At 54.4% G+C, this 27,533-nt stretch overlaps 3 protein-coding genes across 4 annotated transcripts in view; all 3 read left to right on the forward strand.

Annotated features, from left to right (window-relative positions):
- Positions 1-12,399, forward strand: part of PXN (paxillin) — a 43,470-nt gene extending 31,071 nt beyond the window's left edge. Inside the window, exons 2-15 of one of the 2 annotated variants that reach the window (XM_065903670.1) lie at positions 28-254; positions 558-673; positions 1,035-1,171; positions 1,277-1,478; positions 2,254-2,389; positions 4,262-5,122; positions 6,146-6,421; positions 6,655-6,975; positions 7,613-7,714; positions 7,967-8,137; positions 8,282-8,455; positions 9,000-9,081; positions 9,163-9,311; positions 10,296-12,399. In XM_065903670.1, the coding sequence (XP_065759742.1) occupies positions 28-254; positions 558-673; positions 1,035-1,171; positions 1,277-1,478; positions 2,254-2,389; positions 4,262-5,122; positions 6,146-6,421; positions 6,655-6,975; positions 7,613-7,714; positions 7,967-8,137; positions 8,282-8,455; positions 9,000-9,081; positions 9,163-9,311; positions 10,296-10,562 (3,221 nt within the window). In that variant the 3' untranslated portion in view covers positions 10,563-12,399. The remainder of the gene's footprint in view (positions 1-27; positions 255-557; positions 674-1,034; positions 1,172-1,276; positions 1,479-2,253; positions 2,390-4,261; positions 5,123-6,145; positions 6,422-6,654; positions 6,976-7,612; positions 7,715-7,966; positions 8,138-8,281; positions 8,456-8,999; positions 9,082-9,162; positions 9,312-10,295) is intronic. The other variant, XM_065903671.1, reaches the window with a different exon arrangement.
- Positions 12,400-15,252: 2,853 nt separating this feature from the next.
- Positions 15,253-19,350, forward strand: RPLP0 (ribosomal protein lateral stalk subunit P0). Its single transcript, XM_065904712.1, has 8 exons — positions 15,253-15,305; positions 15,569-15,670; positions 16,634-16,809; positions 16,889-16,976; positions 17,114-17,260; positions 17,368-17,553; positions 18,383-18,523; positions 19,118-19,350. The coding sequence occupies exons 2-8, from the start codon at positions 15,617-15,619 to the stop codon at positions 19,280-19,282; spliced, it is 957 nt and encodes a 318-aa protein (XP_065760784.1). The 5' UTR covers positions 15,253-15,305; positions 15,569-15,616; the 3' UTR covers positions 19,283-19,350.
- A 1,252-nt stretch (positions 19,351-20,602) lies between these two features.
- Positions 20,603-27,533, forward strand: part of GCN1 (GCN1 activator of EIF2AK4) — a 54,212-nt gene continuing 47,281 nt past the window's right edge. The window contains exons 1-2 of the mRNA XM_065904921.1: positions 20,603-20,636; positions 25,500-25,602. Coding sequence (XP_065760993.1) covers positions 20,619-20,636; positions 25,500-25,602 — 121 coding nt within the window. The 5' untranslated portion in view covers positions 20,603-20,618. The remainder of the gene's footprint in view (positions 20,637-25,499; positions 25,603-27,533) is intronic.

Raw genomic sequence — 27,533 nt, forward strand, 5'->3', positions numbered from 1 at the left:
CACCCACTCCCCACTCGCTCTCTGCAGACGCCCTGCTGGCGGACCTGGAGTCCACGACCTCCCACATCTCCAAGCGGCCCGTGTTCTTGTCTGAGGAGACCCCCTACTCCTACCCGACCGGGAACCACACGTACCAGGAGATCGCCGTGCCGCCCCCCGTCCCACCGCCCCCATCCAGTGAGGCCCTCAACGGCACGGTCCTCGACCCTTCAGACCCCTGGCCACCCAGCACCTCCCGATTCGCCCACCAGCAGGTAAGGTGGGGGATGGGGGGTGCTCAGAAGTCAGCTTCGGGGCCAGTGGAGTGGGTCTGGCAGGGGCTTGGGGAGCCCAGGAAGTTGGGGGGGGGTGCGGCAGAGGCAGGAAGCATCTGGCCCTCCCCACCCGACGCCACGTGAAGGGACAGTGACCAAGCGTTAATCACCTGTCTCCTGGCCAGAGTGTGGAAACTCCCTGGTGAGGCTGGCTGTGAGCGGGAGGCTCCCGGGGGTGACGCGGGCTGTTCCTTCTTCGCCTTCCCACCCCCGGGGAGGCACTGAACACCGTCCTCCCCACAGCCTCAGCCCTCATCCCCCGTGTACGGTTCCCGTGCCAAGACTTCCAGTGCCCCCAGCCCCCAGGACAGCGGCGGGCCCCCGTGTTCCCGAGCCGGCGAGGAAGATCACGTGTACAGGTGCCAGCCCCTCCCCCTGCCCGGGGATCCCACACACCATGCTGGGCTGAGTCAGCCAAGGCTGGGCCAGGGCGCTGGAGGAGGGCGGGGGCTCTACCCTGGTTCCTGGGTTACCGCGGGAGGCGCGGCGTGGCCTTATCTGCCGTCCCCGTGCAGCCGCTGGGCTGGGTGTCATACCGCCCTGCGTGGAGGAACGTTCAGGAGCTGAAGCAACGCTTCCTTCCTCCTCTCTTCTCGCCACATCCCTTCCCCACGCCCCGTCCTTGGGCTGCTGGAGACTCGGATTCCCCCCACCCTGCCTGGTTCTCCTGGAGGATTTGGGGAGCTTCTCTCACCGCAGCCTTCCCTTTGCTTCTTGAAGCTTCCCCAATAAGCAGAAGTCAGCCGAGCCTTCGCCCACCGTCATGAGCACCTCCTTGGGCAGCAACCTCTCTGAGCTCGACCGCCTGCTGCTAGAGCTGAACGCCGTGCAGCATAACCCCCCGGGCTTCCCCGCAGGTAGGACCAGGCCGGGGGGCCCCCTTGCTGCTCCAAGCCCTGCTGCCAGCCTCGGGTCCCCGCGGGGCTCAGGGCTGAGCAGCTCTTCCCTTTCCTTCTCCCAAGATGAGGCCAACTCCAGCCCGCCGCTGCCGGGGGCTCTGAGCAGCCACTACGGCGTCCCGGAGAATAACAGCCCGCTGGGGGGTAAAGCCGGACCACTGACCAAAGAGAAGCCCAAGCGGAACGGCGGCCGGGGCCTGGAGGACTTGCGGCCCAGCGTGGAGAACCTCTTGGACGAGCTGGAGAGCTCCGTGCCCAGCCCCGTGTGAGTCTCCACCGGGCCCCCCCAGGCTGAAGCCCCTGCTGTTTGCCGGGCCCCGCACCAGGCCCTGGGGGGTGGCAGTGAGTCACACGGACACTTGTTTCCGGCTTGTGGGTTCTTAGTTCCCCGACCAGGGCTGGAACCTGTGGCCCCTGCAGTGGACCCCCAGGGAAGTCCCCCAGTGTAGGCTTCAGAGCCACGCAGCCGGGGCCACATCTTGGCTCTGCACTTACCGAGTGTCGTCGCTCAAGCCTTCGCTTTTCCATCTGTAGAAGGGAATAAAGGGAAGTGAGGTCGTGGGGATAAGACCACCCGCCTCAGTGGGCTGAGACCTGATAAGACCCTTAGAACACATGTACCGAGTCCACGTGGTAAGCGCTTCCCCAGGGTCAGCTCTTCTCAGTGTTTCCGCGTGGCTGGAACAGCCTCACGTGTGCGTCCAGCGTCGTGGAGGCTGCACAGGCTGCCGGGGCTTGTTGCGTAGGCCGGCTTGAGCTTGGGCTTCTGGGGAAGGTGCCGTTTGAGCTGCCTCCTCCTCTGCCCCATCAGCTCCGCCTGGCACTCTGTCCCCCTGGCTGACAGAAGCCCCCCTCCCCCCAGCCAGCGATGGGTCCCCAGGAGAGACTGGGAGCTGGTGGGCTTCCCCAGGGTTGGGTGGCGGCAGGAGCCCAGTGTTGGAGCCGAGATGTTGACCCTCCCCTGGAGAGGGGAGGGCCATGCTGGGGGTGCGCGGGCTGGCCCCAGGGGTCCCCGCTGATGCCTCCTTGCCTGCCTGCAGCCCTGCCATCACTGTGAACCAGGGCGAGATGAGCAGTCCCCAGCGAGTCACCTCCAGCCAGCAGCAGACGCGCATCTCGGCCTCCTCCGCCACCAGGGAGCTGGATGAGCTGATGGCTTCGCTGTCGGATTTTAAGGTGCCCTGAGGTGTTCCCCCCACCTTGCCCTGCCCGCTCAGAAGCCCCCGGTCTTCCCCTCCCTTACCCCAGCGTGAGTGGCTGGGACTTGGCCACTCAGGGTTTGGATGCCTCGCCCCGAGCCCAGGACGCGTGGGCACCCAGCAGCCTGTAAAGGCTGGGGACGTGCTCAGCGGGACATTCCTTCCTGCCTGGGTGCTCCTGGCTCCCCGCCACACAGGCAAGGGATCAGGAGGCTGAGACAAAGGGCCCAGTGTTGGTGGCTGCTCTTGGCGGGGGACGGCGGGCTCCGCTGGGCTGGGTGAGATTCTCCACCCAGAGGTCATTTGTCCCGGAGCCCCATCTCCCACGCCGGCTGGCTGTCCCCAGTGTGTCCTCTTTCTTTTCTGCCTCTGGCTCCTTTGCCAGCCTCCTTCCAGCCTCCATGGGCCTCCGAGGCCCACAGGCTCTTGTCTGGGAAACCTCATCCATCAGACTCTTGGGCCATACCTGCCGGAGGTGCCCTGTTCCCTACCCACCGCCTGCCAGACCCTCGAGGAGTTTTGTGTAGAGAAGGCAGTGCCTCGATGGGTCCTGATAGTGACTAAACTCCAGTTCGTGACCATTACCGACTCCACCCTTCCCAGGGTCGGGGAGCATGGTTAGGGAACTGGAGGAGGGGCACCAGCTTTGGGCCCTAGGGGCACCTCCGAGCCTCTGGGGCTTCATCTGGGGCGGGCGCAGCGGCCTGCGCGTGTGAGCCTCCTGAGCGGCCACAGTCAGGAGCGTGTGCTGGACTCAGGCGGGAGCCCCGCCCCAGCGTCCTTTGCACTTTGTCATTTTCAAACCCCCTTGAGACCACCTTGAGAAGCTGCGCTGGTTCTCATTGCGCCGCAGGAACGAGGTCTTGGCGGGATGTAGGAGAGCTGGGATCGTCAGGAAGAGACACAGCTGGGAGCTGCCTGTGGCTGCCTGTCTCCCGATCGTGCCTGGGCTGACCTCCCCGTGGTCCACCCTACCTTAATCTCCTCTCTTGTCCCTACTCGGACTAGGAGCCCTATAGGCATGGGTCAGAGGCTGCTTTCCGCTGCCTGGGTTCTTTTTTTTGTTTGTTTTTTTTTCCAAAAAAGACAAAAATCTTTATTTGGCTGCGCCGGATCCCAGTTGCAACATGTGGGGTCTTCAGTTGCAGCATGTGGGATTTGGCTCCCCCACCAGGAGTCGGACCCGGGCTCCCTGGATGGGGAATGCGGGGTTCCAGCCACTGGACCGCCAGAGAAGTGCCCCCACCCCGCTGCCTGGCTTGGATGGCAGCCAGGGAGGTGGAGCCCAGGAAAACCCTTCTGGGGCCTGAGTCTTCTTCCAGGGCCAGTCCTGCTTCAGCTTTGCTGCCATCTTGGTCTGGTCAGTGCAGATGGCCTGGTCAGCGCAGATGGCCTGGTCAGCACCGACGGCCTGGCCAGTGTAGATGGGTCAGCGCAGACGGCCTGGCCAGCGCAGACCGTCTGGCCAGCGCAGACGGCCTGATCAGCGCAGACGGCCTGGTCAGCCTAGATGGGTCAGTGCCGACGGCCTGGTCAGCGCAGACGGCCTGGTCAGCGCAGCTGGGTCAGCGCCGATGGTCTGCTCAGCGCCGATGGCCTGCTCAGCGCAGACGGCCTGGCCAGCGTAGATGGGTCAGCACAGACGGCCTGGTCAGCGCAGCTGGGTCAGCGCCGATGGCCTGCTCAGCGCAGACGGTCTGCTCAGCACAGATGGCCTGGTCAGCGCAGACGGCCTGGCCAGCGCCGCTGGGGGCTGTCAGAGCCTGAGGCTGGCCCGCCCCCAGTGTGCGCCCCTCTCACCTCCCATGTCTCTCTCCTCCCTCTGTCTCTTGTCTCTCTCCTCCTCCAGACCAGCTCCTCCTCTGCTGTGGCCTTGAGCTCCTTGGGGCTGCCATCTGGCTCAGCTCCATCCTCACACCACAGCCTCCCCCCTCCACCTCCTTCCGGGCCCTCTGGAGGCCTGCCACCCCCTTGGAAGCCCTCCCCTCAAGGCCACAGTCACACCCGGGGAGTCCTCTGCGCCGAGGACAACGTGGCCCCTGGCCAGCTCGATTTGGCTGGCCTTGGGCTGATGCCTGACACCCCCAACTCAAGGTCTCCCTCCACGGAGGGTTGGCCGGGGCCACTGGTTGTAGAGAGCCAGGCTCGCGTTTGGAGGGACCCACCAGACCAGGTCGGGGAGCTCTGCAGGGCGCCTTCTGGCCACACTCTACCTTATGCTGGGGGCACAGGTCCCCAGGAGCCTGGGGCCCCCCAAACGCCGTCAGCCAACACTTTGCGCCTGGAGGAGGCAGTGGCTGCCACTCGGCAGGGGCCGTGGGCTCTGGGGGTGCTCAGGCCTGAGTCCCTTCGGGGAGCTGCGCCCAGCTTCCATGAGGTCACCAAGTCAGCCGTTGTGACCGTGGACCGTCAGGCCGTCTTCCCGGATACCTGGAGCCTCGCGGAGGAACGTGGATGGCAGGAGAGGGCAAGGCCCGAGCCAGGGGTGCCGGAGAGCAGCCGCCGCACACCCATTGAGGATGAGCAGCTAGGTGGAGAGACGCCCACGGCGGGCGGCCTGGTCAGGCCAGTCCAGGGACCTGAGACCCCCAGGAGGCCAGAGGGTGCCACCGAAGCCGCCACCGAGGCCAGGACGGGCCAGGCAGAACTCCCACGGGCTGTGGCCGTGGACACACCCAGCACCACCGAGAGGATTTCCACGACTGGCCAGGCAGGCGCGCGCTTGCCCGGCTGCTCGGCGTGGCCCCGCCTGGCTGACTGCATGCGCTCCCTGTCTGCGCATGTCTGCTTGGGCGGCTGGTTGCAAGAGGCTGCAGCCTGAGACCCCAACGGCCAGCGCTGGGCAGTGTGGGCTCTGTGGGGCTAGCAGAGCTCCTTGGGCCCCGGAATTTCTCCTAGTGACAGCCGGCCTCTTGCTCAATGAAGGCTTTTTCCTTTAGATGAGCTTCGCCCGACATCCTGATGGGATGTGTGTGGAATGGTTAAAAGCATGGGCTTTGGAACCAGCAAGAAGTGAATGAATACAAACCACGCCTCCAACACGTGCACCCCGTGTGACCTTGGGCAACCCCCCCTGCCACCAGCCTCAGTCTTCTCATCTTTAAAATGAGGGAAAATAGACCATTTCCCCCAAGGTTGTCCAAAGGATTAAATGAAACAATGCCTGGAAGGTGCTTCGGAAGAACACAACATGCCGTCCCCAATAAGCTGTGGCTGACGTTATGTTATTATCTGCTTTTTGCTTGATTGAAATTTTTAGGCCCTTTTCAAAAGCAACAACAAAATGAAACCAAACTACTAGAAACAAGTAGGTTATAATCCTACTTATATAAACGAGGAAAAAACAACTGGTTAAAGGATTTAATGGAAGAAAAGACCGTTCTTTTTGTTTCTATTAAGAAACAAAAAAAAAAAGGAAGGAAAATTCTCAAGCCCATTTGAGACTGTCCACTTAATGTTCTTTCACATCATTCTCGTAATAACCCCTTAAAGCAGTTGAAAAAAAATACCATTACCACATTTCAAGGATGGAGAAGCTGAGGCCCTGGAAGTTCAGGGTCTTACCCAAGGTCAGGGCCCCCTGCCTCTGCCCTAGCTCCGCTCTGCTCATCTCTGATGGTTGGGTTTTGCCCTCCCCTCCTGGGTGCCCCCCCCCACCCCCTACCCCCCGAGTGTGGACTGAGCCACCTCTGCTGAGCCCAGAGCGGCCTGTGACAGCGTGCCTCCCCCCTAGATCCGCTCGGTGATCAGGAGGAGCCGGGAGACCGGCCACGCTCACCCTATGTCCCGGGAGCCCTCCCCTCGCCGCCGGCTGGACCCCGCCACCCTAAGCAGGACCCCGTCCCAGGAGCGGCTCATCGCCGAGCTGCAGGGTCGGCTGGGCATCCGGCCGGAGGCAGAGGAGACCGCGGGGGCCGCAGGGGCCTCTGCCGAGGACTGGCTGACCGAGGGCGTCGTCATCACCGTGCAGCCGCGTGGGAGGCGGGCTGGGGGGCAGCTGGTGGAGAAGGTAGTGAGCAGATGCCCCTGGGCTGGGCCGGGGCAGAGAGGGCCTCTGGTTCTTCCCCAGCCCTGGCCAGAGGGCAGGCGGCGGGGCGGGCGGTGGGGGGGGTCCTGTGTCCTCGCGAGGCCGGCCTCATCCCTGATGCCAAGAGTGAGAGGCCCAGGGAGCCCCCGCCCGCCAAGCTGCTGTCTCCTCCACCATCATCGTCCTCATCTCTGTCCCTCTTCTCTCCCTCCCAGGTCGTCTTTCCTCCTGGCTCTCCTATTCCCCTGCGGAGAACCTTCTCTGTTCTGCCTTCTCCTCCTCCTCCTCCCAGCCCTCCGCTCCAGCACCACAAAGACGCCTCCTCAGCCAGCAGCTCTCCTCCCCCGCCCAGCCCACCCACCCCCTCCACCCCGGGGCCCCCCGCTATCCCCTGCGGCCCCTCCAGGGTCCAGAGCACTGGGATGGGGCCGCGGGGAGTCGGCGTGCAGGGCCCCGCCCCGCGCGCAGCTGCATCCCGCTCCATGAGGTCCATAGGCTGCCAGACGGACGAGGATCCGCTCTTCCCCCCGATGCAGGCAGGCCTCCCAGGGCCCGGCCCCACCTGTGCCTGTCCTTATGCTCCAGCGGCATCCCCACTCTGCACACACATGTGCACACGGCCTTGTGTCCCTCCATCCACAAAGTACCATGCCATCCTTGCACTCGGCCTTGTGCCTCTATCCACAAGGTACCTGCTAGGTACCACAGCCCTTCCTTGGACTTGGCCTTGACCCTGGACCCTTGCTTCACCTGATGTCCACGCTCGCGCCCTCCCCTGAGGTGTCAGCCGCTCCTCATTCCCGCCCCTGGCTCCCTCTGAGGATGCTGTCCTCAGAAGGAAATCCAAACCTGTTTCTCCTGCAGCCCCAGGGCTGTACCTGGTGAGGCCCCCTGGCTCTCTGGCCCATCACCTCCGCTCGCTCAGTCCTGCGCCTTTGGTGGGCTTACCTCTCTCTTCCCTCTTCATCTCTCCCCGGGCCCCTCTCTCTCATGGTGGTTTTTCCGTAGGCTTTTTTCTCCTGATTTTGGTTACTGCCAGTAGGGCGGGGGAAGAAATCCATTCTCTTATTTCATCCTAAAGTCCCTTTTGTGACACGGTCTAGTAACAAGTTCTATTCTTTCTTCCTTAATTTGAAAAAAATAAAAGCCATCCTTCTCGTTTCCTCCGCTAAGATCCAGGGCCTGGAACAGAGAGCGGATGGCGAGCTGTGTTGGGCGGCCGGCTGGCCTCTGAACGGCAGGCAGAGCAGCCCCGAAGGGCAGGACGCGGGAGGGGTCAGTGCCGAGGCTGGGGCTGCAGGTCCTGCTTGCGGTGTGTTCCGGGGCCGGGTCAGGCCCACCACGAGCCCCTGGGTCCCCTGAATGCGTTGCGGAGACTGTTCCCACCTGAGGGCTTCCAAGGCCCCTGAGGGGCAACACTTCGCCTCAACCTGTCTGTCCAGGAGGGGGAGACGCCCCCAAGCGGCTGCAAGTCCCCGCCCCCCAGGCCCGGGTGTGCTGACCCGCCCTCTCTCCCCGTCTCCGCAGTTCATGGCCCAGGGGAAGACGGGGAGCAGCTCTCCCCCAGGCGGCCCCCCGAAGCCCGGGAGTCAGCTGGACAGCATGCTGGGGAGTCTGCAGTCTGACCTGAACAAACTGGGGGTCGCCACGGTCGCCAAGGGAGTCTGCGGGGCCTGCAAAAAGCCGATCGCGGGGCAGGTGATGAGGAGGGGTGGGGCCGGGCGGGGGGTGGGGGGGCGCGGGAGGCAGGGTGCCCGGGGGGCGGGGCCGGGTGCCGGGGGCGGGGCCGGGTGCCCGGGGGGCGGGGCCGGTGCCGAGCCGCATCCCCACGCCCCTCGTCAGGTGGTGACGGCCATGGGGAGGACCTGGCACCCGGAGCACTTCGTCTGCACGCACTGCCAGGAGGAGATCGGCTCCCGGAACTTCTTCGAGCGGGATGGACAGCCCTACTGTGAAAAGGACTATCACAACCTCTTCTCTCCGCGCTGCTACTACTGCAACGGGCCCATTCTGGATGTGAGTGCCCGGGGGCCGGGCGGGGGCCGGGCGGGGCCCAGAGAGTCACGCAGCAGGCCCGAGCACACACAGCCGGGAAACTGGGATTCGCCCTCCAGCCTGAAGCGCAGCCCGTCCTAACGCCCATCAAGCAGCCGTCCCCCACTCCCTTCTGCCGAGGATAGGTGGAGCGGAGTGCGGGCTCCCTCGCTCTTCCGCTGTGTGACGTTAGGGAAACGCCCAGCCTCTCTGGGCCTCCGTGTCTACACTTACAAGATGGGTGGCCCAGTAGAACCTATGACCTCAACTGCCTGTGAGGATTACAGGAGACAGAGCGTGTCTGGCACGTCACATCCTTTTCATTAAATCGGAATTCCCAGTGGTGTTCAAAGCACAGCTAGCAGAGACCCCTGTCTGGGGAGCGTCTCGCCCCTTCCTTGGCCGGGGGTGGGGGTGGAGGCGGGCGGGAAGGACCGCCTGGCCTGCGGGTCTGTCTCAGCTGGGGCTGGGGGGTCTGTCCCGCGGGCCAGCCGCTCAGCTGGGGTCGCACACTTGGCTTCCACAGAAAGTGGTGACGGCCCTCGACCGGACGTGGCATCCGGAGCACTTCTTCTGTGCCCAGTGCGGCGCCTTCTTCGGGCCTGAAGGTACTGAGGCTTCGGGGGCGGGCTGGGGCGGAGTAGGGCGGCCCCTGCCCGGAGCCTGACCGACCCGGCCCCGCCGCTCAGGGTTCCACGAGAAGGACGGCAAGGCCTACTGCCGGAAGGATTACTTCGACATGTTCGCGCCCAAGTGCGGCGGCTGCGCGCGGGCCATCCTGGAGAACTACATTTCGGCCCTCAACACCCTCTGGCATCCTGAGTGCTTCGTGTGTCGGGTAAGGGCCCCGTCCTTCCCCTGGAGGCCCGAGGGCGGGCCGCCGCGGCAGAAGCGGCTGCCTCCCCGCGCTTTCTGAACCCTCTTACAGGGCCCGCCTGATCAGGTGGGAAGGCGGGCGGCGCAGCCCGTCCTGGGCCGGGGCTTGCGCAGGGGCTGGGAGACATGAGAGCAAGGCGGACCGCGCAACCGCCCGGGTCAGGCCATGTCCAGGAGAAGGGGGGGGTGGTGAGCGTGACACGAGGCAACAAGCCTTCAGCTGCCTTGGCGGACAATGGACGATGGTTTCCAGACTGCATTCTGGGGGGTGATGGCCCCCCGATGTTATGAGGGCTCCGGCAGGGGTCCCCTGATTAAGTAAGTTTGGGGAACACTGCTCATTGCAGGACTTCTCAGCCTTTAGTACCTGGGTGTGCCTGCGGCGCTCTGTAAGCGGGAATCTGGGATGCGGAGTTTGACCTTGGAACCCTTTTTTTTTTGACACAAGGGTTTCTGGGCACATGTGCTGCGGTGCCCAGGAGTCAGACCTGTGTTTGAATCCAGGCAGTGCGACTTAGCAGGCTTCCCTGGTGGCTCAGTGGTAAACAATCTGCCTGCCAATGCAGGAGATGCGGGTTCGAACCCCGGGTCAGGAAGATCCCCTGGAGAAGGAAATGGCACCCCACTCCAGTATTCTTGCCTGGACAATCCCATGGACAGAGGAGCCTGGCGGGCTACAGTCTGCGGGGTCACAAAACAGTTAGACATGACTTAAGTTAGACATGACTTAAACAACAAACACAGGAGTGCAACTCAGCAGCAGCGGGTCAAGGTCGTTGTTGGGAGAATGGAGTGAGCGTTAGCGCCACGCTTGCACGTAGAGAATGCTTGTCGAGGGGGAGTCGCCCCCAGTGTGACTGCCCTGACGGGTCCCCTGCCCGGCACCCGGGAGCTGCCTCGGCCCCCAGCCGCCCGGCCTGAGCACCCCCGCCCGTCCTCTCTCCAGGAGTGCTTCACGCCGTTCGTCCACGGCAGCTTCTTCGAGCACGAGGGGCAGCCCTACTGCGAGGCGCACTACCACGAGCGGCGGGGCTCCCTGTGCTCGGGCTGCCAGAAGCCCATCACGGGCCGCTGCATCACCGCCATGGCCAAGAAGTTCCACCCGGAGCACTTCGTCTGCGCCTTCTGCCTCAAGCAGCTCAACAAGGGCACGTTCAAGGAGCAGAACGACAAGCCTTACTGCCAGAACTGCTTCCTCAAGCTCTTCTGCTAGGCGCCCGCGTCCCTCCCCGCCTGCCCCTTCCCCGGCCCAGCCTCCTGACTGCTGCTGGGACCCAGAGGCCTCGTCCCGGGGGGCCAGGGTGGGGGGCGGTGGCGAAGGGGCCCGACTGAAACTGGAACCGCGTCCTCGGCGACGGCGGTGGCTTCCCTTCCCCCCTGCCAGCACCTCCGGGCCGCCGCCCTCCTCCCGAGGCTCCCCCGAGGCGGAGGCTGGAGGATCCCACCCGAGTCCCCACAAGCCCGCCTGGCCGAGCCAGCACCCCACACTGGAGCCATTTCTTACTCGTATCTCGGCAGTGAAGCCGGGGGCGGGGAGGGCAGGCGGGGTCAGACGGAGGCCTCTTTGCATCCTTATCCCCCACCCCAACCTCGTCAGCCCTGTTCTGAGAGTACTGGGGGGACGCCAGCTCCCCCCGGCAATGCCAGCATCCACCCAAGGGCGGACGTGCCCACGGGGCCACAGAAGGTTCCTCGCGCGCCTCCTGCCCTTCCCATCTCCCCAGGCCTGGGCAGCTGCCCCCAACACCTGCCCCCCGCCTCCCCACAACTGCTCTGGTTCTACTGAGAAAGGCCTCTCCAGCAATAATGTTTTCTAGTCACTTCCTCCATCTCCTGGGACGGCGTGAGGTGGCGAGTGTCACCCCGTTGCCCGGACACTGTACCGACTTTGATAGTTTTCTACACTGAGGTTTGAATTCGTATCGTCTGAGTTGCTTTTACTTCTCTACATGAAGATGATTTTGAAGAGGTTTTACCAACGTCTCCTTTTGTACGCCTCCCCCGTGCGTCGCCGCTGGCTGCGGGACGCGCGGGGCCTGCCTTGTACTGAGGGCTCGGGACGGGGAAGCAATTCATATTTTATTTCTTTCTTAGCACAAGCAGGTGAACGGGGAGCGGCTCTGTTGACTCTCCATCTGTAACTTCACAGCTCACCGGGACTGTTTTTATAAACTGCTGTATTTCGAACCCCCTTCCTTACTCCCCAGGCCAGCAAGCTCTTCACTGAGACCGGCCTGAAGGGTGTCTTGCCCTTTGGGGCCTAGAATTCCGAACCTCATCCGTCCTGTTTCTGAGCGGGGAGAGAGGGGGAAGTCCACTCTGGGGGTGCCGTTTCCCTGCATAAGCCGGTAGGGGCGTCCACAGAGAGACTTTCTGGCCACAAAGAGAACATTCTTGGCCTCCCCACTGCTACTCTGGGGGCCCTTCTGCCTCCTCAGGAAAGCTGGGATCTGATTTTGACTGTTAGTCTTGTTGATTCTACTGGGCGTGTCCTTTCCCCAAACTTCCTGCCTTCCCTGGAGACTGGTGGTGGCCTCCGGGGAGAGAGCCCACCCCAGCTGTTGCCTGGGGGCCTGATAGGATTCTGGGTGGAGGGTCAGGATCCTGGTGAAGCAACAGGAAGCCCCCTGAGGATGAGACAGGCAGGGCTGGGATTCTGGGTCAGTGAAACGGGGGCCCCTAAGTGAGGACAAGCCAGACCCACTCCACTAACCTCATCAGAGGCTGGGTGTGCTGAGCTTCTCAAGAGGGGAAGGGGTTCCCTCCTTGGAAGCGGGGCTGGGAGCAGCCTGGGTCTGGGGAGGTCAGCCAGGCCCCGCCACAGGTCTGATGTCTCCATTTCTAGCCATAGGCCTTATTGCTCTGTTTACAGTGACCCACCCCAGACCCCTCCCCTAGAGGATCTGGGGCTTCCAGAGGTTCTACCCTCGGGGTCGATGGTTATTTGATGATTTGATTTTTAACTTTTTTTTCCTCTGTAAACTTATAACCTGGCTTTTTCCCATTTTAATTCCTGTGATTTATGCCAATAAAGTTTGCCATTATTTTCACCCGTGCTAGTGCTATTTCTTTGTGGTCCGAGATGAACAGGTCCGCCCCAGAAGAGAGACCAAACCCTCCTGACTCACAAGCACCGCAGTTTAAGGGTCAGTCACTGAAGTTCACTTAGCCGAGGCCAAAGCCCTCACGGGGCACTTGTGGGCCTCCTGGCTTTCTCACCCACTGCAGTTTGCCATGGCTTGACTCCCGTGGGCGTGGGGGTGTGGCCTCGCAGTCACGGATGGGGAAAGAGGTTCAGAGAGACCCGATATCCTGTGAACGAGTACAGAGACAGGCTGCGAACCCAGGACTTGTCTCTGTTCTTATGTTGACCAGACACACCACCACTGCCCCCCAGTTCTGGCACCACACCTTGGGTGTAGAACCTTCCTTGTTGAAAGTGGATGTAAGAGTTGGACTATAAAGAAAGCTGAGCGCCTAAGAATTGATGCTTTTGAACTGTGGTGTTGGACAAGACTCTTGAGAGTCCCTTGGATTGCAAGGAGATCCAACCCGTCCATCCTAAAGGAAATCAGTCCTGAATATTCATTGGAAGGACTGATGCTGAAGCTGAAACTCCAATACTTTGGCCACCTCATGCGAAGAGCTGACTCATTTGAAAAGACCCTGATGCTGGGAAAGATTGAGGGCAGGAGAAGGGGACGACAGAGGATGAGATGGTTGGATGGCATCACCGACTCAATGGACATGAGTTTGAGTAAACTCTGGGAGTTGGTGATGGACAGGGAGGCCTGGCCTGCTGCAGTCCGTGGGGTCGCAAAGAGTCGAACACAGCTGAGCGACTGAAATGAACTGACTTAATAGTCGATGATGGATCTCGACTGCCCCCTGGTGGTCATGTCTGTATTTGCATGCATGCTTATTCCTTGGCTCTTGTCAGAGCCCTAACTAGTCCTGGGCCTTTGCAGACTTCCTGGACAGTTTTGTAGATTTGCAGTCTCCCTGTTGTTTGGAATGGTCCTCCAAAAGCTGCATGTCGATTTCAAGTCTGAACCTTGACCATTTCACATTGAGCTCAGAAGTGAAAATTACCTTCACCCCTCAACCAAAGATCATATTTCCAGCTCATGTTGGACTTATGTAAATGAACATGGTCCACTTCATTGTAACTGGCTCACTCAACTGTACTTTATGTTTTCCCATGTCAATAAATAGAGATGGGCATCATTTTTTAATGGCTTCATGGTGTTGCATTATATTGATGTACTACAATTAGAGACAATATCATCACAGGCAGGATGTCCTTGGGAAGTTAATATGTCAGTATGCATATCCTTGCAAAAGTGCATTTGAAGGAAGACAGCCTTAGGGTTTGGAAGGGACTGTGTTACATAGTGAGACTCATGGGGTTTGAACTTGCTTTTAGATTTTGGTTCTGAAGCCATCAACCACCTGAGGGACTTGGGTGATTTCTTTAACCTCTGTGAATTTTCTTACCAGTAAAATGGTACTAATACTATCTCCTTGGAGGTTTGTTGCAAAGATGAACAGCGGTAATGTGCACAAAGTACAATGCTGAGCGTGCAGTAATACCCTGTCACTAAAAAGAGATCTTAGCAGTAATGGACTCCAGCAGTTGTCTATACAGGCTCATCATCAGGAAGCTTGAAAACAAAATACCAGGGTTTCTAACTTAGTCAAGTTAAAAAGGATGGAATTGGGGAGAACCACCCCTCCCCTTCCCACTCTAGGATCTACGCTTATTCGTTAAAAACGTATTTAATGATATAGCACAATTGTTCAAATAAATGTTGAATGAAAGTGTAATAAAATATGTTGACATTAAGTGATTTCCTCCTACATTCCAGGAACTGTGTTAACACATACCTCACGTAATCCTCATGGGGTGTGAATACTATTATCCTCATTTTACAGATAGAAAAAGAGAGGGTCAGCAAGGTGAAATCACTTCCTAAGATGAGCAACCTAGCAAGTGACAGAATAAGGATATGAATTCAGGTTATCTGACTGCAAACTCTGCATCCATTCATTCAACAAATATTTATTATATGCCCATAGGTGCCAGGCTCACGGCAGAGAGAGACAATTTATTTTAGTGTGTTACTAGGTGGAAGTGCTACCAAAAAGTTAAACCGGAGGAAGAGGGAAGTGGGAGTGGTTTTTGGGGTAATTCTGAATAGGGCAATTGGGGTAGGCCTCCAGCAGGTGATCATTGAGGCAAGACACGATGGAGATGTGGATATCAGCATGAAGCCTTCTAGGAAGAGGGAATAGAGAGTGCATGAGCCCTGAAATGGGAGCGTCATCCACTTGGGAGGAACTGAGTCAGTAGGCAAATCGGAGATGAGATGATGGGGTGGAGGTGGGGAACAGATCATGTAGAGCCTTGTAGGCCATTTTCGTTTTAGGTTTTTTACTGGGAAGGAAATGGGGAGACTCCAAAGTATTGCGAGCAGATGAGGAAGTGATCCGACTTAGGTTTAAAGGATCCCTTTGTTTCGATAGGGGGGAGAACAAACTGTAGAGGAGACTAGAGACCATCCTGTTTCTAAAGCATGAGAGTTCTTTCTCAACGTCATTCTCTGTAGTTGCGACTTGGCCAGGTGACCAAAGGAAACGTGAGCTCAGCTTGCAAACGTTAACGCTACACGGCAGCGCCTCCAACCCGGCAGAGGGCAGCAGCTCTGAGAAAAACGCCTCCAGGACACAGTAGTGCCCTCCTTAACTACCTCGTTTAAAAGCAGCTTCCTGTTGGTTGGAGTGGCAGGGATATCACCCAATGGCTGCTTGCATCTACCCGATTTCTTCAGACAGACGTTGGCGCCAGCCAATAGGCGGGGAACTCTGCCCGTGGCTTCTGATTGGCTGCTTCGCTCATCTATAAAAGATGCCCGCCGGCTCGCGGCCCTTCTCTCGCCAGGCGTCCTCGTGTGAGGTTAGTCTGTCTTTCTCAGGTTGCACTGGCAACTGTGGCGGGAAGGATGGGGGTCCTTGGGGGTTCTTTTGGGGGCTCTTGGGCACTGCGGGGTCCGACCTGTTTGGTTTGGGGGCGCGGCGGCGGCTGCCGCGGCAGCTGCAGCCCCGGCTCGGGGCGGCGGACGCCCGCGCGTGGCCTACTCCGCGTGTGCCTTGGGCTTGGAGCCCGCCGTGCAGTGGGGACGCGTGTCGGGGTGGCTTGAGCTCCTTTTCTCTTCTCAGTGACATCGTCTTTAAACCCTGCGTGGCAATCCCTGACGCACCGCCGTGATGCCCAGGGAAGACAGGGCGACCTGGAAGTCCAACTACTTCCTTAAGATCATCGTAAGTTTGGTGGTGGGGTAGGTTCCAGCCGCCCACCGTGTTGCCTCGGGCCCAGGCACTAATGGGGACAGTCAGCTGCCATGTACTGAAGGCCTACTCGCTAGCTACCACATTAGGTCGTTTTAGGCACATTTCATTTAATTTTCACAATTTCCCGAGATCATGCCCTTTCCCCTCCCAGTGTTACAGATAAACAGACTCAGGCAGGTGAAGTGGCTCTTAAGGGAAAGAGCATTCAAGCCCAAGTCTGTCGGGTCCAAATAGCACTCGTCCTGATTTTACTGCCCTGTCTCCATCTTTGAGATCTTTGAGAAAGTCTGAGGTGATGAGTGACTCATAATGGAGCAAGTTGTTGCCTATTTAGAGCCTGTCAGTCAAGAAACTATGTGAGTTCTTTTATTTAGATGGCCTTGCGTTGGGTCTTACCTGGCCAGAAATGCTAATCACATGGCTCTTCAAGTCTTAGGATGTGTTGTGGAGTTTAGTTCTTTGTGTTCTTCCTCATTTATCATGCAGGTTTTCAGTTTAACAAACAACTTTGTAAAATGATTACATACACACAACCTAGGTCCTACAAGTTACTATTTCATTGTACTTTATGTTGTATTTTGATTGTTGTAAATCTGACTTTACTTGGAACTTTTTTTTTTTTTTTTTTACTGTTAAGGCAGTCATTTAGTGAATCAAACATGCCTCATAATGGGGGAAAGAGCAAAAGTTATAATTTTTTTTTAACTTACTGTAGAAACAGTCACCGTTTATACTCAACAAGCAAATTTTTGACAAATCTGGTGTTAACTCAGGTGGCCGATAGCAGGAGGAACTGTCCTAATCTCTGTTATTTCAAAAGCTTAGAGGAGAGGGAGTGAGATAGAAGCTGGTGATTGCGGGATTTGCTTTCTATTGACCTTTTCCTGTCTTTCCTCCTGTGAAACACTGCTTGTTTTTGGCTTGTTTCTGTAGCAACTTCTGGATGATTATCCAAAATGCTTCATTGTGGGAGCAGACAACGTGGGCTCCAAGCAGATGCAGCAGATCCGCATGTCTCTCCGCGGGAAGGCGGTGGTGCTGATGGGCAAGAACACGATGATGCGCAAGGCCATCCGAGGGCATCTGGAAAACAACCCAGCTCTGGAGAAGTCAGTGTCTTTATCCTCCCTTCTCCTGGAGAGGAGCGGTGCTGAAAAGTGACCTTCTCTTGTAAACTTCTCTTTGCAGACTGTTGCCTCACATCCGGGGGAACGTGGGCTTCGTGTTCACCAAGGAGGACCTTACTGAGATCAGGGACATGCTGCTGGCCAACAAGGTAAGGGAGAATCAGGTTGACTGGAGTGACCTTATCATTATTTTGGCTTCTGAAAAGCAACAAAACTGACTGATCTCAGGTTGTGTCTGGAGAGAAGACATCTCATTGTTCACCTTTTTTTTTTCTCCTTTGCTCAGGTGCCAGCTGCCGCCCGTGCTGGTGCCATAGCACCGTGCGAAGTCACTGTGCCGGCCCAGAACACCGGTCTGGGGCCCGAGAAGACCTCCTTCTTCCAGGCTTTAGGCATCACCACCAAGATCTCCAGGGGCACCATTGAAATCCTGGTGAGTGGACCTGGCTTGCCACTGCTAGCCAGGCCAGCGGCGGGGGCTCAGTGGCCTCGGACCTGCCGGACGCCCAGGGGTTAACTGCCAACTCCCTTGTTCTTCAGAGCGATGTGCAGCTGATTAAGACCGGAGACAAGGTGGGCGCCAGCGAAGCCACACTGCTGAACATGCTGAACATCTCCCCCTTCTCCTTCGGGCTGGTCATCCAGCAGGTGTTTGACAATGGCAGCATCTACAACCCTGAAGTGCTTGACATCACAGAGGAAACTCTGCATTCCCGCTTCCTGGAGGTACCCGAGGGCCCATTCCAGGCCCTTCCCTTCTCATTAATAGTCGAGAGCTTGTCTAGCTTCAGCTGGATCTTGGCAATGCAGCTGACTAGCAGTGTAATAACCAGGAATAGTTGTTTAATCTGTACCTCAGTTTCCTCATCCTTAAAATGGCAGTGTCAATATAGGATCATTGAAGAGCTAATGAATTAATGAGTGTAAGGCCTTGGAACAGTGCCGGGCACACAGTAAGGGCTGTCATTTTAGGACCTGCAATAAGATGTGAGCTTGAGTGTCAGTGAGTCAAAAGAAGGATGAGGAAAATGAGGTAATTAATACACAAGTGTTGCCAAGTACCCTATTATCTTGGGAGAATGGACTCTCAGTCCATCCTTAGTCTTGCTTAGTTTTTGCCACTGATAACACTCTTAAATAAAGTGATGGGATATATAATTCTTTTTTTTCTTGGACAAATGGACAATTGTAATTACATATACTCTTAACTCTGGTTACTTTCGGAAATCTAAGTAGTGGATGAAATTCACATCTGGAACTAACATTTTTCTCAGAACGCCGTGACTATATATTTTTACAAAACCGTGGTTTTTGAAGTAAATACCGTCCTGATGATATAGGGAACACCCTTGTTGAGAATAAGGGCAAAAAGCATTTGTAAATTAAACTGGGTCTGAATTTCACTGCCAGAAGCATTTGGTGTGAGGTGAAGTGTCCTATGTGAGACTGAGATACTAACTGAGCAAATCTAATGTGCTGTTGAGCTTTGCTTCATTGTCTCTTAGGACATCACACCTAAAGACCTAAAAGTGAATTTTTTTCCTTCCTTCCACAGGGTGTCCGCAATGTTGCCAGTGTATGCCTGCAGATTGGTTACCCGACTGTTGCATCTGTACCCCATTCTATCATCAATGGGTACAAGCGGGTCCTGGCTTTGTCTGTGGAGACTGATTACACCTTCCCACTTGCTGAAAAGGTACAAAGAATCCACCAGGACCACAGCAAGAATATAGTTGTGCCTCCATCATGGTTACCAAAATCCATGAGTGCTCAAGTCTGTCATATAATAAAAAGGTGTTAGTTAGGTTATGTCATTTCTAGGTTAGTTACAACACCTAATCCAGTTTGAATGCTATGTAAATGGTTATAAATACAATGTAACTTGAGTGTAAATAATTGCTACAGTACAGCAAATTCAAGTTTTGTGTTCTGGAAATTTTTTTCCCCTTTTTTTTTGTTTAGTTTTGATCTGCAGTTGGTTCAGTCTTTTAAGTGTGAAACCTTTGGCTACAGAGTGTCAATTGTCTGCTTAAAGTTGGGAGGCAGGAGAGATGATCCTCAATTTTAGAAATTATAAGAGATTTAAAGCAGGGATAGTTTAATGGGTAAGAGCCGGGCCTGAGCTCACCAGGCTGTACCCAAGCTGTTACCAAGCCTGGTTACTTCAGAGGAAGGCTTCACTGACATGGAAGTGGGCCCTTAAATCTAGAGCTCTGCAGAGGCTGAAGGGTTGTGGGTAGTAGGGGTGGTAAGATGACCCTTTTGACCATGAACTTTCCCCTTGCTTTAGGTCAAGGCCTTCTTGGCTGATCCATCTGCATTTGTGGCTGCTGCCCCCGTGGCTGCTGCCACCACTGCTGCCCCTGCTGCCGCCACCGCAGCCCCAGCCAAGGTTGAAGCAAAGGAAGAGTCGGAGGAGTCGGACGAGGATATGGGATTCGGTCTCTTTGACTGATCACCAGAAAGCAGCCAACCGTGCCAGCATTATTTGTGAAATGAGAAAATAAAGGCTTACTTCTCTTACGAGTCTCTGAGCTTTTCATTTTGTGCATTTGATGGTTATGTTAGTGCTGTATGCTAGAAAACAAAGGCATGGTAAAATCAGCTTGATTTGAAATTGACATTTGGGTGTCCTCTTTGTAAGTGACACATTGCTCTCCTAGCATCCTATACTTTGCCTCTACCCAGTGTTAACTATATGTTTATTAAACTGAAATTTGTCTCCATGACCATCAGGCCACAAGCCTGGGTCATTCTAAGATAAGTAGGATTAGTGTCATAACTGAGATAAGATGTGTGCTGCCAGGGTGTTTCAGACTGGGTGGTGGTCCAATTTAGTGGCCACCATTATTTAAGGAGAGAAAATGTCCTATAGGTGTTGTGAATCATATATATAACTTATTATGTACTGAGGTAAGTGCTGGTTGTATCCAAGTCTCAGAAGTCCAAAGGGGCTCCCCAGGTGGCTCAGCGGTAAAGAATCTGCCTGCAATCCCTGGGTCTGGGAGATGCCCTGGGAGGAGGAAATGACAACCCATTCTAGTTTTGCCTGGAAAATCCCACGGACAGGAGCCTGGCCTGCTACAAATCGGCTAAAATTCCATCTACCTGCAAAGAGTTGCTTAGCCACTGGGCATGGGTGCACTCAGACACTGCTAACATCAGAGACGGACTGATCTGTGCGGACCATATTAAAGTAGGTAAGAGTTGTCAGGTTTGCATACAGAATAAAATTTAAACTAGCCCCAGCCTCCTACCCTGTGGCCTTGGTTTAAGGAGTTGTCCTTGGGCAGCTTCCTCCCACAGCTCCAGAATCTTCTAACAGTCTGCTGCTGGGGTACAAACAACGGGATAAGACACGAGTTCGCTGCCTGCCTGTTAGTGAGTTCAGCCCCTGTCATCAAGGAAACCCCTCTAGCAAACAAGTAGGCCACACTTAAGTAAAACGGTCTTCACATAGGTGAGGCCCACGTGGGGGTACCTGGGCCGGACCTGCCGGCGCACAAGTGGGTCGGAGCTGTAGGGACCCTCGTCTTCCACGAGGTTGGGCTGAGAAGTGCCTTGGGACCCGGGGTCTAAAAGCGCGCCCTTGGCAGGCCTTGACAGTCCCCGGTATCCCTCAGATACCCACTCCGGCTGCCTGAGTCAAAGCCCGGCCCGCGGCGACCGCCGTCCCGCCCGGGGGCGCCAGGCCCCGGGCCCGGGACGGCTCCCGGCCTCGCCCTGCCGCGTGGGCCCGCGCTGTGACCCGGAAGCGCTCCGGAAGCGGTTCCGGAGTCAGCGCCGGCAGGATGGCGGCGGACACGCAGGTAAGGCGGGCGACTGCGAAGCCAACGCGGTCAGCTACTGGGCGCGAACGGCGGCGGTCGGGTCGGACCGCTGGTGCAGCTGCCGTAGGAGGTTAGGGGGCGGCGGCTGCGGAGGGCGCGGTCCCGGGGGCACTTCGGGCCAACCCCTCACGGACCCGGGTTCGTCCTGGTTCCCGGCCCAGGCGGCGCCAACTGGCCGTAGGCTCGACGAGTCGGACTCCGGCCTCGGCTTCAGCGGGCCCTTCTTGATCCTTAATTTGCCACAGTTCCCGTTTCAGAGTCTGCTCCATTTCTCCGAAGCCCTCCAGCATGAACCTCGGCCAGCGCCAGCTATGCCTTAAAACTTCATATTCAGCAAATATTTCTAGGATATCTACTATGCGCAGGGACTTAAAGCAGAGTGTTTGGGTTCGTACAGATCTGAGTTTGAGTGCTGGTTGATCAGTTTATCTAAGGCGCCGGGCACATTTTTTAATCCTGTCAAGTCTCGGTCTTTTCATCCATACAATGGAGCTAAACTAATAACCTGTCTTGTAGGATCGTTGTGAGGAATCAATGGAATAAAGTAGGGCTTCATATAAGTTGGTGGTTATTATTAGGTCCAGCGTTAGATAAAAGAGCTATCATAACTTGGGAAGAGTCTTGTCACCTTGGGTGTTGTGGGGGGAAACTTTTTTCCTCCACCCCAGCCTCCTTTGTAGTTGTGAGTGTTTTAGAGAGAAAAGACAATGTTATGGGAAATGAAACAGGTCTCAAAATGACAGCTTGGCTCACTTGGGTGTCTGGGTAAGGAGCTTTATTGATTTTGATGTGAAGGCCCTGAAACCAGAGATTGAGTCCTTAACTTCAGTATTCAGAACGTGTGTATTGTGAGGTTCCTGTGCAAGGGAGGGACTGGTAATTTGTTTAGTTTATTGTGATGGATCCTGGAAAGAAAGGCATAGTCTTTTGGGTATTTTGAAAGGGGTTGGGAGAATACATGCTGAATGTGTAACATTAAAACTCAAATGAAAAAAGCAAACACTTCTTGGGACTTACCTGGTGCTCCAGTGGTTAAATACGCCTGCCAGTGCAGGAACACGGGTTCAGTCCCTGGTCCGGGAACTAAGATCCCGCATGCTTTGGGGGAACTGAGCCTGGGTGCTCCCTGTGCCACAACTAAGACCTGACACAAATATTTAAAAAAAAAAATCTCTCTAGTGCTGTGTTGTTCAGTATAGTAGCCAGTTAATTAATAGCCAACTAGCTACTTAGGTTAGTTAAAATTAAATGAAATTAAAAATTCAGTTCTTCGGTTGCACCAGCCACATTTCAGTGCCTGGGTAGCTGTATGTGACTGGTTACTGCTGCATTGAACAGTGCAAAAGAACATTTCCATCATCACAGAAAGTGCTTCTGGACAGTGTTACCCTAGAGAGAAACCTGTGAACTTTTTAAGCTCTTTGCATCTGATTTCAACCAACAAATGACTTCTCTGAAGGATATTAGTGTGCTCTTCCTCACTTTTGTTCTGACAGGGTCCCAAGTGGGTGACATTCATTTTCTGATTAAGAAGAAGAAGAGCCTTGTACCTGAAATGCCCTTTCATCTTTGGGGGAGAGACTGTAGCCGGGAATTTAACATTAGCATAGAAAAACAGCTATGTGGGAATTTCAGGTACAGGCTGGGTTATATATATAAAGATGCATCTAAATTTGCTATCTCCTCCAGCATTACTGAAACTAGTAAAAAGTTGAAAAAAAAAAAAGAGAGAATGGGGAGCAGACAACAGCAGCAAACTTTTGGAAGCTATAAAGTGAGGAGTGGTAAAGGATCTTAAGCCAGCAGTTCGGAAAGCTGAGAACCAACCTGATTTACATTGTAGAGTCTCTAATAGGTGGGAATTGATGGCATCCGCTAACCCTGGATGTGAGGGTGAGTGGGGAGGGTCTAAGTTAGGAGGATTGGTTGAAAGCCCTGTTCACATGCCTTCAGAACCCCAGCTTTCTTTCTCCATCTTGGCAAAAGGCTGGAAGTTTTCCTCTGGAGTGTGTAAAACAGGACCACACAAAAGTGTCGGAGGTCCAGTATCCACGGAAATCATCAACAAAATAATTCAAGATGCTTTCCCTGAACCGAAGCATGCGTTTTCAAATAAAAAATGCTCAGCACAATGGATGAAAGCAGACTCACGACAGAGCACATTAATGTGAAATCCAATATTTCTATTTAAAAAAAATATTTTCTTTCTTCTTTATTTTTATATTTTATTTATAGCTGCATTGGGTCTTATTTGCAGCATGTGAGATCTTTTCGTTGTGGCGTGTGGGCTTTCTAGTTGAGGTGCATGGGTTTAGTTGCCTGCATTGGAAGGCAGATTCTTAACCTCTGGACCTCCGGGAAAGTCCCAGCTTTTAGAACCTTGGATACAAAAAGATCTTAGTAACTTCCGGGGGAAAAAATCAGATCTCAGACAAAGGATCGAGAATCAGAATGGCATGGGGGTTCCCAGCAATACTGAATGCTAGAACTCAGTGGAGAAAAGTCTTCAGTATTCTGAAGGAAAATTTCAATCTAACATTCTGTATTCAGACAAACTTCAGGTAGGAGGTCAGAACATTTTCAAACCTGCAAGGACTTCACAAGATGGAGTGTATGATTTACCCAGACACACAAAAGAGTACATTCTCAGGGTGATAAACTGCATCCCAGCTGTAGTCATCACACATCAAATCAGGACAGCTCAGAAAACTGGGAGAGACCTCTTCGGGAAGGTGGAATTTGGTCAGACTGCATGATCTGCATCAGTGTATTGAGATTTAGACACGGGGCAAACTGTGGGATTGAATGGTTAATTAGAACAGATAAAACAAGGCACGCTGAGAGTGGAGAGAATGAAGGGCTCATTATTCAACTCCAGGGTTAATTTTAAAAAGCCGTGCAAGAGAGCAAACAGTTCATTAAACGGAAGTTGAATACTAGTTGCATGTAATGTAAACATTGAATTACTGGACTAATGTATATTACGAAACTTGAGGAATAATTACCGAAGTAATCAGCCAGTGTTGGTGAAAGAGATTGTGCTTGTGTGTGAGGGCATGGGACTGGTTTTTAGAGCAAACCTCCCAGAACTTTTTGACTCTTTAATTATATGCATGAATGGCTATAAGAGCAGAAGACAGTAAACAGATCCTTTATGTAGAAGATGGAGTTTTGCACATGATTTTATTCATTGCTGATAGAATTGTGGTAGAGGTTTAACTATAAGAGGAACTCGGCATTATTTTACTTCTCTATGCACCCTTAAGTCTTACTCTTCTAATAAGGCCTGTGTGTCAAACACCCTCAGAAGAAAAAGAGGGCAGGCGCTGGTCACTTGGGTCTTCCTATGCCCGCTCTGCTGCTCGTATCCTTGACCTGCCTGCTTTGTAGCTGGTAGAACACAGGTCCCCACCTGCCGGTATCTAATGCCTGATGGTCTGAGGTGGAGCTGATGTTAAAACAACAGAAATAAAGTGCACAGTAAATATAATGTGCTCAAATCATCCCCAAATCATTCCCCACTGCCTCCCCAGTCCGTGGAAAAATTGTCTTCCACAAAATCAGTCTCGGGTGCCAGAAACACTGGGGAATACCGCTGTGGAGTATTGTTCAGGAGCAGATTTGCAGGAGTATTTGTAAACCGCCCTTCTTTCCGGGTCTTAGGCTCTCTCCCTGTGCAAGGGAGGTAGTTGTAACATGGATGGTGGTTGACAGCTAAGGACTTGTTCGCATCAGTTTCTGCACTTGCTGGTTTCAGGTTTAGTTTCAGAAATTCAGGTGCTGTGGCTCTCGACTCCGGTCTGAGCAGTGGCTTCCCCTCTGGGAGTCGGTTTCTTCATCATCTGGAAAATGGGGAATATGATGCCTGTTTTGAAGGCTTGCTGGTTAGTAGTACCTGATTTTGTGCTCGGAGTGAGAGTAAGGCTCTACATACACTCTCTCATTTATTCCCCATAACAGTCATGAGGTAGGTGCTGTTTTCTACATTGAATAGATGGGGAACCTGAAGGTCAAGCAGATGACATAAATTTGACTGAGTTTCCACAGCTGGTAGGAGACCGAACTGGGATTCAGTTTCTTAACCTTTTACCCTTTAGCCAACTGTGCTTATGACTTGCCAGGATACTCCTCCTTACAGGAGGCTTATAAGAGATAATGTAAAGGGAACATACCAGGCACGTAGTAGGCCCTCCCTATATTTTGCTTAGTTTGGAAAGGATATTTTTTCTTTCTTTTTAAAAAAATACGTATTTACTTATTTGACTGAGCTGAATCTTAGTTGTAGCATGTGGGCTCTAGTTCCCTGACCAGGGATTGAACCCAGGGCCCCTCCACGCATTGGGAGCGTGGAGTCTTAGCCATGGGACCACCAGGAAAGTCCCAGAAAGGATGTTTTCTGTCTTGAGGTTTTTGCCTTAGGCCTTGCCTCTTTTTGTCCAAAGTTTAAGTTAAACTGAGTGGCTGACCGGTTGGGTTAAAAGCACCGCATCTCAACTGGGGGTGATTTTGTCCCCCAGGAGGCGTTTGACAATGCCTGGAAGCAGCCGGGATCACCTCACTGTGGTGGGAGGGTGGTGTGCTGCTACTGGGGTCCAGTGGGTAGGGGCCAGGAGCACTGCTCAAGATCCTACCGGGTGTAGAGGCAGCCCCCACAACCAAGAATTATCAGCCCCCAAAGTCAAGAGTGAAAGTCAGCCCCCAAAGTGGAGATTGAGAAGCCCTGGGTTAGAGGAGCCTCTCTGAGTCCTGCACGGCCCTCCCCCAGCACGCCCTCCCTCTCACTCCCCGCTGGCGTGTTGGAGTCTGACTGTGGCATTTTCTCTCTGGGCTTGGTCTTTGCAGGTTTCTGAGACACTGAAGCGTTTTGCAGGGAAGGTCACAACAGCCAGCGTGAAGGAACGCAGAGAGATCCTCAGTGAGCTGGGGAAATGTGTTGCTGGAAAAGGTATTTCCACGTCACTGATTTCATTTCAGACTAAATCGGGCTCTCTGTTTAGAACCATGGCCTTTTCCCCGCTTCCAGCAACTTCTGTCTTCTCTGTCTATATTTGTTTGTTATAAATGTGCATTGAAACAGTTGGGTTGGTGGAGAGTTTATCTTTCTAGGTGCCAAAGCTTTTAACAGTTTTAACCATTTTGACTGGAAATAATTGTAATAGATGCCAACAGTTTTTCTTAAGTAATTTATGAGATGCAAAAACTTTTTTTTTAAATGACTGGAGGCACTGTTTTCCCCAATGTTCCATGAAAATTAGCAAGATGGTAACTAGTGATTGGCTAGTGAAGGATTCCAAGATCATCTAAGTTTGGGAGTTGTCACCTTTTAATCCAGTGTTTCCTTGAACCTCTTTTTTGCTGAAATCCTTTTCAGAGTCTGGGCAGCACATTTTGGGAAATGCTGAGCGCATGTAGTTATTCTGATTCTGTACCATAACTGAGGGCTCTTATGGCAAACTATGGGGGTGTGTATAAGACTAGTTTGCCTTCAACCAATAAATCTTCATGAGTTGGTTTTTTTATCGTTTAATTTTGTGTTGGGGTATAGCCGATTAACAGTGGTGTGATGGTTTCAGGTGGACAGTGAAGGGACTCAGCCACGCATGTACACATATCCACTCTCCCCAGAACTCCCCCCAATTCAGGCTGCCACATAAAATTGAGCAGCGTTCCCTGTGCTGTAAAATCCTCGTTAGTTTTTTAGTTCCCTTTTGGTGTGTTTTGCCTATACAGTGTTGGTTCTCAAATGTGGTCCCCAGACCAGCAGTATCGGCATCGCCTGAGAACTTGTTTGAGATACAGAATCTCAGCTGCACCCTCCACAGATGCAGATTCATGAAAACTCTGGGGGTAGAGCCCAGCACCTGTGTTTTAACAAGCTCCCCAGCTGATTCCCATGTTTGCTGCAGTTTGAGAACCATGGTGGTATAGAGTTGGGTCTCTGATTCTGTCAGCTTTCACTTCTTATTAGGAAAGAGCCTTTTTCCTACCACTGTCTCACCCACACTCTCATTTGCTGCTTCTGATCTACTGTCGCCTGGTTACATACCCAAGCTTGTTAAAGTTGTGTGTAAATTAAGTAAATTGCTGTTCGTGAGCTTCTGAGAGATCCTGCTGTGTATCAGAGCTTTAGTGCATGAGTTTATGGCACCTTCAGAAGTCCTGCTGGTCATTTCTCAGCAGGGTTCTAGTTAAAGAAGGCTGCCACATGACAGACGCTGGCTGTCCGCCCTAACCCTAATGCTGACTTCGTGCTAAGTAGGTGCCAAGTACCACCCTTTCCTCCCCCGTTTGTGGAGTAAGGAGTTCGACCCGTATAGGTGAAGTTAATGAACTACTCAGGCCTTTCCAGGTGATTTTACTCCCCAGTCACCCTGAAATTCTGCATTCAGGGTGAATCATATTTGTAAAATGTTTGGTAGCCTTTGATGTGCAGGTCTTTTGCGGAAAGCGAACTCCCCACCTGAAACTGTTAGTTCTCACTTTGCTTGTTTTCGGAGTCTGTGGAGCCGTTGTGTAGTGATAGTTATTCTGGCCTCTCCTTGTGTAGGGTCCTAGGTCCCCAGGTGGGTTCATCCTAGGCGGGACAAGGAGCTGGAAGGCCTCTTCAGAGGCCGTCAGACCCTGGAGGCGGTGCCCAGCCCGGCTCAGCCCCGCCTGGCCCCGCGGTCTGGTGCTGTCCTCAGCCCTGCCTCCCTGAACCTGAAGCCTGAGTCTAGCGAGGCGGCTTTGCTGGGCCTGGCCCTGCCAGTCACAGGCCCTCAGTGCAGTGGGAGGTGACGGGCTCTGTGTTCTGGCCACGGCTCTGCTGCCTGCAGGCCGCGGGACCTGGTCCAGGTCCGTTCAGCTGTGAGCCTGCTTCCTTGGGTTGAGTGTGGA

This window comes from Muntiacus reevesi, chromosome 13 (genome assembly GCF_963930625.1).
Source record: "Muntiacus reevesi chromosome 13, mMunRee1.1, whole genome shotgun sequence".
Taxonomy (NCBI): domain Eukaryota; kingdom Metazoa; phylum Chordata; class Mammalia; order Artiodactyla; family Cervidae; genus Muntiacus; species Muntiacus reevesi.